The sequence below is a fragment of the Sylvia atricapilla genome, chromosome 18 (genome assembly GCF_009819655.1).
Source record: "Sylvia atricapilla isolate bSylAtr1 chromosome 18, bSylAtr1.pri, whole genome shotgun sequence".
In the NCBI taxonomy this organism is placed as follows: domain Eukaryota; kingdom Metazoa; phylum Chordata; class Aves; order Passeriformes; family Sylviidae; genus Sylvia; species Sylvia atricapilla.
In genome coordinates, this window is record NC_089157.1 from 8,382,681 (window position 1) to 8,392,163 (window position 9,483).

Consider the following 9,483-nt stretch of genomic DNA (forward strand, 5'->3'; position numbering starts at 1 on the left):
TTTCCCGGGTTTGCTCAGCCCCGGCAGCAGCGGGGCCGGTGCCGGTGGCGGAGGGGGGCGCGGGCCGGGCCATGGGGCCGGGCCCGGGGCTGGCGGCCGCGCTGCTGGCGCTGCTGGTCCCGGCCGCGGCTCGGGGCCCCGGCGCTGCCGCCTGCGATGTGTCCCCGGGCGGCCGCTTCGACTGCGGCCCCGAGCGGCTCCTGTCGCGGGCGGGCTGCGAGGCGCGGGGCTGCTGCTACAGCCCCGGGCCCGGGCCTCGCTCCGGCCCCGGCCCGCCCTGGTGCTTCTTCCCCCGCGGCTACCGCAGCTACCGCGCCGACAACCTGACGGCCACCGAGAGCGGCTTCTCCGGCCGCCTGCGCCGCGTGGCCGCCGCCTTCCTGCCCGCGGCCGTGGACGACGTGCGGCTGGAGCTGGCTCTGGAGACCCCGGCCCGCCTGCGCTTCACGGTGCGGCCCGGCCCGTCCTGCCCCCGCCGGTGCTGCCCGTGCCCCGCTGAGCGCCCGCTGTCCGCCCGCAGCTCCGGGACGCGGCCCGGCCGCGCTATGAGGTGCCGCTGCCCACGCCGCGGGTGCGCGGCCGAGCCGCCTCCACGCTCTACGGGCTGCAGGTCAACCGGGAGCCCTTCGGCCTCGTGGTGTGCCGGCAGCGCGGAGGGACGGTCCTGTGAGTGCCCCCCTGCCCCCTCGCTGCCCCAGGGACTCGGTGTGGATGGGGGTCCCCGCACAGCCCCCGGTGCTGTGGGTGCAGCGACACTGGTGACAGCAAGTGGGGTGGCTGTAGGGGCTTGGCTTTGCCTCCCTCTGCAGTTCAGCGGCTGGGCAGGGAAGTGGGAATCGCAGAGCTCAGCCGAGATTTGTTTTTATTTCACGTGGTGATGAGCATCCATTCCCGGCGCTGGTGGCCCCAGCTCAGTGCCTCCCTCCCAGTTTTGCCGGAGTCTCCCTCTCTCCCCGCAGGCTAAACACCACGGTGGCACCCCTCTTCTTCACAGACCAGTTCCTGCAGATCTCCACCTCCCTGCCCTCCCGTTTCATTTCAGGGCTGGGGGAGCACCTGACACCGCTGTTCCTTGACACCGAATGGACCAGGGTCACCCTCTGGAACCGGGACATGGCACCCGCGGTAGGGAGCGGGGCTGAGGGAAAGGGACAGATCGATCTGTGCTCCTGGGGCTGGCCCTGCGGCCTCTCACATCTTGTCTGGGGAGATGTGTCTGTGCTGGTTCAGCTGTGGGCCTTGGCCATGCCACTCGGCAAGCCATGGGACCCTTTGTCCCCAGGCCCAGGTTTGTCCCCTCGGAGCTCTGTGCTGCTTGGGAGCTGATTCCAGGGCTCAGGGCAGAGCTCTGCTGATTTGGCAGAGTTTGGGACCACAAGCCCTGGGTTTGCTCCTGACCCGGGCAGGGGTGGTCAGGTAGGTGTTGGGGGTCCCCAGCAGAGCCTCACTGGCACCACACCCTGCTGTGCCCCAGCCCCACGTCAACCTCTACGGCTCCCACCCTTTCTACCTGGTGATGGAGGACGATGGCTCAGCCCACGGTGTGTTTCTGCTGAACAGCAACGCCATGGGTGAGTCCCGTGGAGGCGCCGGGTGTGGGCCTGGCCCCGTCCCCATCCTCAGCTCCCTCCCCTGGCACTTCCCCAGACGTGCTCCTGCAGCCCAGCCCGGCCCTGACCTGGCGCACCACGGGTGGGATCCTGGACTTCTACATCTTCCTGGGCCCCGACCCCAAGAGTGTGGTGCGGCAGTACCTGGATGTCGTTGGTATGGCTGAGGCTCTGGGGTGGCTGTGCCGGGGTGGCTTTGCCAGGATGGCTTTGCCAGGGTGCTGTGAGCAGCGTGGCAGAGCAGGGCTGTGGGGTGGCACAAGGCTGGTCCATCCCTGCCAGCACCCACCCTCCATCCTCCAGGGTTCCCCTTCATGCCCCCGTACTGGGGCCTGGGCTTCCACCTCTGCCGCTGGGGCTACTCCTCCACCGACATCACCCGGCAGGTCGTGGCCAACATGACAGCGGCTCGCTTCCCCCTGGTAGGTCTGGGCTGCTCCCAGAGCCTCTGCCTGCAGCCATGGGGGGCTGCTGGGGGTCCCACAGCAGCTCGTGGGGTCCCCGCTCCTGCCCGAGCACCGCTGCCTCCATCCGCAGGATGTGCAGTGGAACGACCTGGATTATGCAGATGCCAAGAGGGATTTCACTTTCAACAAGAAAGGCTTTAAGGACTACCCGGAGATGGTGCAGGACTTCCACCGCCGCGGGCTGAGGTACATCATGATTGTGGTGAGTTCCACGGGCAGGCTGGCGCTGGGGTTCAGCTGCCCAAGGGTGGTGATGAAGGCAGGGCTGGCTGTTCCCTGCTGTTGCTGGTAAAGCCATGGTTCATGCCCTTCCAGGATGCTGGGATCAGCAGCTCGGGGCCCCTCGGCACCTACAAGCCCTACGACGAGGGCCTGAGGCGAGGGGTGTTCATCCGAAACGCCACGGGGCAGCCCCTGATCGGGAAGGTGCGTCTGGGGAGCAGCCCCAGCACCCACGGGACTCCAGTGGGGCTGTGGGAGCAGCACCTCATGAGTGGGGCAAAAACATTTGGGGGGCCGTGGTGGAATGTGGGGCTGGGGCTCTGCCCAGTGCTCTCCCTCCTGCAGGTCTGGCCAGGTCCCACAGTGTTTCCAGATTTCACCAACCCAGAGACTCACGAGTGGTGGCACGACATGGTGAAGGACTTCCACGAGCAAGTGCCCTTTGATGGCATGTGGCTTGTGAGTGGCCCTGTTGTAGCTGCTGGGCCTGGCTCCTGCCCTGCAGCTCTGCTGGGCCCCAGTGCACGGCAAGGTCACCCCATCCTTCCCTTGCCTCCCCAGGACATGAACGAGCCCTCAAACTTCATAGAGGGCTCCCAGGATGGCTGCCCCAACAACAACCTGGAGCATCCCCCCTATGTGCCAGGTACAGGAGCAGGTTCCAGCCCTGCCCAGGGCTGTGGGGAGGCAGGAGGAGCCCAGGGATGCTCTGAGCTCCACCTCTCCCGTGCAGGTGTGTTTGGGGGACGCCTGCAAGCCGGGACCATCTGTGCCTCCAGCCAGCAGTACCTGTCCTCTCACTACAACCTGCACAGCCTGTATGGGCTGACTGAGGCCATCGCCTCCCACAAGTAAGCCTGGGGCTTCTGCCACAGCTCCTGCACATCCTGGGGGATGCAGAGCTGGGAGAGACCCAGCATGGGCAGTGTGGGCAGGCATCGGGTGGTGGGTGAGAGTTTGGTGTGTAACCCAGGGCACTGGGGGAGCCCTGAGCCCCTTCCCTGGCTGGGGGATGCTGAGCAGACCCATCCCACTCCCAGTGCTCTGCTGAGGGTCCGGGGCAAGCGTCCCTTCATCATCTCACGCTCCACCTTCGCTGGGCACGGGCGCTACGCCGGGCACTGGACAGGGGATGTTGGCAGCAACTGGGAGCAGCTCTACTACTCCATTCCAGGTCAGCTGTGGGCCCTCACAGCCAGGGGCCTCTCCTTAGGCTCCATCCCCTGGTGCTGCAGAGCCCTGATGCCCTCTGTGCCCTCTGCAGAGGTGCTGCTCTTCAACCTCTTTGGGGTGCCTCTGGTGGGTGCCGACATCTGCGGCTTCCTGGGCAACACGAGCGAGGAGCTGTGCGTGCGCTGGACCCAGCTGGGCGCCTTCTACCCCTTCATGCGCAACCACAACGACCACGGCACCCGGGTGAGCCCTGAGAGCCCTCACCCCGTGGGGCAGGGCGCTCTGGGCTGAGCCAGGGGCTGCCCTGCCAGCCTGGGAAGGTGGCTGGTTCAGGGCCGTGTGCTCGCAGTGCTGGGAGAGTCCACCCTGCATCCCTGAAATGCAGCCTCCCCATGTGCTCTGAGCATCCCCTCGGGCCTCTCCCCTTCCTGCAGCCACAGGAGCCCTACGCCTTCAGCCCTCCTGCCCAGGCTGCCATGAGGAACGCCCTGCGCCTCCGCTACTCCCTGCTGCCCTTCCTCTACACCCTGTTCCACTGGGCTCACACTGCTGGTGACACCGTGGCACGGCCCCTGTTCCTCGAGTGAGTGCCAGCTCCACAGGAGCTCAGCAGGGACCCCTCAGCACAGGGTGTCCTGGTGCTGCCCTCCCCTCCTTCCCCAGGTTCCCCACTGACCCCAACACCTGGGCCGTGGACCGCCAGCTGCTGTGGGGCGGGGGGCTGCTCGTCACCCCCGTGCTGGAGGCAGGACAGACCAAAGTCAGTGGCTACTTCCCGGCGGGGACGTGGTACAGCCTAGCAGGGGTGAGTGCTCCTGCTCTGTAGCACAGGGGGCTTTGCTGTGGGACCTTGTGCACGTTCCTGCATCCCACCAGCCCCCTGGGGCTGTGTGTGGGTCTTGTGCTTCACCTGCCTTTGCTGGTGGCCATTTGAGGGCTCTGGCGCTGGGCTGGCTCCCCTGCCAAGTGGCACCCTGTGCCAGCTCTTCCCTTTCTGTGTCCCCATGTAGGACTCCACCATCCACAGCAAAGGGCAGTGGATCCTCCTGCCAGCACCCCTGGACACCATCAACGTCCACATCCGTGCAGGACACATCCTGCCCCTGCAGGTGAGTCCCCTCTGCTCTGTGGTGACACCACAGTGACCTGCCTGACCAGCTATGGGCTGTGCCCACACCACTGACAGGACAGTGTCAGAGGAGCTGTGGCTGCAGTGCCTGGCAGGGCTGGGATACTGGCTGTGGCCGTGGCCCGAGCTGTGCCTGCCCCGTGCCCCAGGAGCCAGCCTTCAACACTGCCCAGTCCCGTGGCAAGGGCATGGCCTTGGTGGTGGCACTGACCCTGGACGGCTTCGCCAGGGGAGACCTGTTCTGGGACGATGGGGAGAGCTGGCAGACCTTTGAGAGGGGGGACTACACCGAGATCCTCTTCCTGGCCTCAAACGTGAGCACTGCTGGCAGGGGGCATCTGGACAGGGGGTCCTGGTGGCCCTGGCACAGCTGTGTCTGCTCAGCAGAGGGGCAGCAGGTGGGGCAGGGCACCGGGAGGAGCCCTGGGAGCACACGGTGACATCCTGCTGTCCCCAGGATGCCGTGCTCAGCCAGCTGCTGCGGGCAAGTGCCCACCTCGACGGGGTCCTGCTGGAGGCTGTGACTGTGCTGGGTGTCACCAGCCCTCCCCGGAGAGTCCTGGCCAATGGTGCCATAGTGAGTGACTTCTCCTACCGCAGTGACACCCAGGTGAGTGCTTGGTGCCACCCTGGGGAGGGGTGGGGGCCAGGAATGGACTCAGAGTGCAGCCCTAGGCACAGCACGGGCCTTGGGTGCCCTTCCCAGGGGATCTGCAGGACCAGGACTGTGCCAGGCTGTGGCTCTGCAAGGGGCAGGGCCCCCCTGGGCTCTGACACTCCTGGCTGGCTCTCACCTTCCTTCTCCCCTCAGGTGCTGAGTGTCCCTGTGTCGCTGCCCATGTGGGAGCAGTTTGTGATCTCCTGGTCCTGAGCCACCCTCGGTCACAGGGAGAGGCCATGCTGTTCCCCTGGAATTCCAGGCCAAATCCATCCCATCCCTTGAACCTGGAGCTGTCCCTGCCCTGCCCACACTCCTGGGCCCTGTCTTCCTTCTAGCTGCTGGGCATCGATGGAGGGGTGTGCACTGGAGTGGCAGAGGGAGGGAGGGGGGCCTTTCACAGCCCCCAGGGACAGGGAAACCTCATCATCATCACCAAAACGGGGAAAAATGACCCAAGTGCCTTGTGAGACAGCAAACCAGTTACTCTGGGGGACTGGTGACTGGGGCAGAGACTGCAGGGAGTTTCCTGGCTGTGGTTTTGGGGAGGGTGATGTGCAGGGGCTGAGGGAGCAGTGAATAAAGCTGCTGTTTGCTGGGAGCAGCCCCAGGCCACGTCCTTGTCCCCTCTCCTGGTCCTGAATGTGCTCAGCCCCCTGCCCCTGGTGGGGACATCCCAGCTCTCTTTTGTTTATATAACAAAAATGTAACTGCAACCCCCTAAAGGTGAAACCCTGGCAGACAGCTCTCGCTGGTATGGTGAGGATTTGTGTTCCCCCCATGGCGCTTTGTGGTTGATACTTTAATCAGTTATACCCCATTGGTTCTTTATTTCTCCCTTTTTACCCCAGTCAGTTGGTCTGGTTTTGGTCCTTCCCCTGACTGGTTCATTTCTCAACCCTCTGCCTAATTAGCTCAGATGTTTTACCTGGCTCCCTGCCTTCCCTATATAAACCCCTGTTCGCTGAGGTCCTTTGGCCCTTCATCACTGGACTCTGAAAGAGCAGCTGAATGAAGCCTCCTGTGGAACTCCATAGGAAGGCTCCATCTCTTCCTTCAGCGTCACCCTGAAGAGCTGATTTCACTAAGAGCCTGAAATCATCACTCAGCATTGCCCCAAAGAGCTGATTTCACTGAAAGAGCCTGAATCACTCAGCAGGCAGCCTGTGCCTCTGGGCTGTCCTTCTAAGGACACTTCTCCGGGAAGGTCGTGGCACTCTGCCCGCTGTGACAGTGGCACTCACAGCTCGTTGTGCAGTGGCCAGCACTGCGGGCTTAGTTTCTCCTCCAGGACACCATCAGGGGCACACACCCAGGGGTCCCCCGTGTCCCACTGCCACTTCAGCAGCTGTGCACGGAGCATCTGGAAGATGTCAGCATATCGGGGGTCGGGGGCCAGGTTCTGGCTCTCGGTGGGGTCCCAGCTGTGGTCGAAGAGCTCCCAGCGGTCCCGGTAGTAGTACTGGTGCAGGGTCTTCTTCCAGTGGGTGGGCTGCCCTGCCCTGGTGCGGTTCAGCAGGTCTTGGAAGGTGGGCGAGACGTAGAAGTCCTGGTCGATGGGGAAGGGCATCTTGTAGTTGAGGTTGTGGATGAGGCGGAAGTGCCGGTGCTGGATGGCTCGCATGGGGTAGTACATGGTCACCTCGTGGTGGCTCTGGCTGCTGAAGGCGGTGTCCCAGGGCTGCTCTGACTCCAGCACCGGCAGGAGAGACTTTCCAGTGAGCTGCACCTGCCTCGTGCCAAAGATGCTGTAAGCAGGGTAGGGGATGGAGAACCAGTCCAGGATGGTCGGTGTCAGGTCTGGAGGGGAGGAAAAGGGTGTGAGAGGAGAGATAAGCACTGTGGGAGGAAACTCAGTCCCAGAGAGGGACAGAAAGGTCCCCGGGGATGGTGGCCCTTGCAAGGGACCCTGTTCTGTCCTCCTGGCCCTGCCAATGCTGAGGGCTCAGGGCTGCCCCCAGGGACAGGAGCCTGAGTTTTGGTGCAGGGAGGATGGGGAGCAGCCCACACCCCCCAGGCAGAGCTGTGCTGCCTCCAGCCCTCAGCTCTTACCCAGGAGGGTGGCGAAGGCAGGGCTGACCTGCCCCCAGCTCTGGGGGTGCTCGGGGGAGGAGAGGAGCAGGGGCTCGGCGGTGCCCGAGCGGTACAGGTTGGTCCTGCCCCCGGGGAAGGGGATGCCGTTGTCGGAGGTGTAGATCACCAGGGTGCTGTTGAGGAAGCCGGCGTGGCTCAGCTCCTGCAGGACCAGCCCGATCCCTGTGGACAGAGAGGCAGAGCTCAGGGGGATAGGAGGGGCTGCAGCTCTCCCCAGCCTGGCCCAGGGCAGGGCTCCCACCTTGGTCCATGCGCCCGATGGTCGTGTACTGGGCAGCCAGGTCTGCCCGGGCAGCCAGCGTGTCTGGGACAAAGGCAGGGACCTAATGGAGACAGGGAAAGGGGCACGTGGCTGTCACAGGCTGCTGTGACACTGGAGGCAGTGACACGAGACACAGCCCTGACCCCATCAGAGGCTGCCTCATAGAGCCCCACACATTCCCACAGGATCTCACCTCCACTTCCTCCGGGTGGAAAATCTGTGGCGTCCAGTCAGGGATCCAGCCCATCCCTCTCTCTCCATTGCCAAATTTCTCACAAAAGGCCCCATATTGGGGTTGGGAGTGCCCGCAGCGGTGGGGGTCGTGGAAGGCAACATAGAGGAAGAAAGGCCTAAGGATGGAAGGAGAAATGAGGTGGTGAAGCAAAAGACTGCCTGGAGACATTCCTGGGCTGTGCCAGCAGGGCGAGCTGGGGTCAGCAGACTCCCCTCACCTAATCTGGATATGGGGGGACAAGGGGTCCCTGTTGCCCTGATTTTTCAACTTTCTGATGTTTACATTTTTGTACTAGAGTTTGCTCATAAACAAAGTGTTTTCACATTCCTTTCTGTCATAGACTTCTAGGTTGACCAGTGAGGTCAGAGAAGTGTCAACTTCATTGCCCAATCGCTGGTCAAACTCCAAAACCTATATAAATCAAAATCCCAAATAAACTTCCCTCTTTCCAGTGAAGCCAGGCTCCCTCCTCCCCACAGCCCTTCCCAGGACCAGGGGGCCATCTCACCTCTCGTCCTGGCTCTGCAGGAACCTCCGGACGAGCTCCTTGATGCGGGTGATGTTTCTCCCAACCTGCAGGACCGAGCTGTTCTCCTCTGTGTAGGCAAACTCGAAGGGGTACACAGCCTGCGGCCCCACGTGCTTCTTCCCAATTATCCCTGCAAGAAGCAGACAGGGGCTGTGCCACGAGCAGTGAGAGCAGGGAATGTGGCTGCTGCTGTGTCTGTGGGGACGGCCACAGGTCCAGGCAGTGCTTCCCACAGCCTAAAGTTTAGCCACCAAGCTGTCTCAGTGGGGTTTGGTGCTCCCTGCCCGTCCCTGCTCCCTCCTGTCCCCGCTCCCTCCTGTCCCCGCTCCCTGCCCGTCCCAGCTCCCCACCTGTGCGGACACCGGCGTGGCTGAGCAGCAGGGGCAGGCTCCGCACGCCGTCGAAGGAGTTGAAGTGATGCACGTCCTGGTGCAGCCCGTACATCCCGTTCTGGTGCTGCGGGTGAGGGGATGCAGCACGGTGGGACCAGGGCTGCCAGCCCGGCTCCCAAACACGTCCAGCCGTGCCCGTGCCATCTGCCGTGGGCTGGCAGGTGCCCCTACCTGGGGTAGGCCGGTCAGGATGCTGGCCCGGCTCGGGGAGCAGCTGCTCACGGAGGTGAAGGCGTTCTGGAAGATCAAACTGTGCCGGGCCAGGTCGTCCAGGTTCGGCGTCTTGATGGCCGAGTTGTTGTAGAAGCCGATCTCAAAGCCGGCGTCATCGGCTGCGGGACGGGCGCGGGGTCAGCTCGGGGCTGTCCCTGACCGGGCACGGGGCAGGGCCCGGGGGACACTGATGACACCGGGAGCATCCCCGGGCTGCGCTGCCGCAGAGGGGATGCAGCGGAGCCCGGGACCCCCCCTCCCAGCCGCGGGATGCCCCAGCGCCGATCCCCGGGCAGAGGGGTACGGGCCGGCTCCGGGGCTCGGCCGAGCCGCACTCACCCAGGAGCAGCAGCACATTGCGGGCCGGGGCCGCGGCTCCGCCGCTGCGGAGAGCGCCCAGCAGCAGCAGCAGCGCCCAGGGCCCCATGGCAGCGACACCGACAGCGGCACCGACAGCGGGGCACGGCGGCTCCTCCGGCCGCCCCGGCTCCTCCTCACC

General features: G+C 64.3%; 2 protein-coding genes across 3 annotated transcripts; one reads left to right on the forward strand and one right to left on the reverse strand.

The window, feature by feature from the left end:
* Window positions 1-71: 71 nt before the first annotated feature.
* On the forward strand, window positions 72-5,874 carry GAA (alpha glucosidase). 2 transcript variants are annotated; one of them, XM_066332268.1, is made up of 19 exons: window positions 72-449; window positions 521-666; window positions 960-1,125; window positions 1,475-1,571; window positions 1,648-1,767; window positions 1,914-2,032; window positions 2,148-2,279; window positions 2,393-2,503; window positions 2,645-2,758; window positions 2,861-2,945; window positions 3,033-3,150; window positions 3,340-3,473; window positions 3,564-3,715; window positions 3,907-4,055; window positions 4,136-4,277; window positions 4,483-4,581; window positions 4,751-4,915; window positions 5,059-5,211; window positions 5,413-5,874. In XM_066332268.1, the coding sequence occupies exons 1-19, from the start codon at window positions 72-74 to the stop codon at window positions 5,470-5,472; spliced, it is 2,640 nt and encodes an 879-aa protein (XP_066188365.1). In that variant the 3' UTR covers window positions 5,473-5,874. The 2 variants fall into 2 exon arrangements, with proteins under 2 accessions (XP_066188365.1, XP_066188366.1); XM_066332269.1 differs by lacking the exon at window positions 5,413-5,874 and having other exon boundaries at window positions 4,831-4,915; window positions 5,059-5,199.
* A 195-nt stretch (window positions 5,875-6,069) lies between these two features.
* Window positions 6,070-9,425, reverse strand: SGSH (N-sulfoglucosamine sulfohydrolase). The gene is made up of 8 exons (XM_066332267.1): window positions 9,324-9,425; window positions 8,943-9,103; window positions 8,730-8,835; window positions 8,359-8,509; window positions 7,809-7,965; window positions 7,595-7,676; window positions 7,312-7,515; window positions 6,070-7,059 (listed from the first exon to the last, which is right to left on the reverse strand). The coding sequence occupies exons 1-8, from the start codon at window positions 9,409-9,411 to the stop codon at window positions 6,500-6,502; spliced, it is 1,509 nt and encodes a 502-aa protein (XP_066188364.1). The 5' UTR covers window positions 9,412-9,425; the 3' UTR covers window positions 6,070-6,499.
* Window positions 9,426-9,483: the final 58 nt, after the last annotated feature.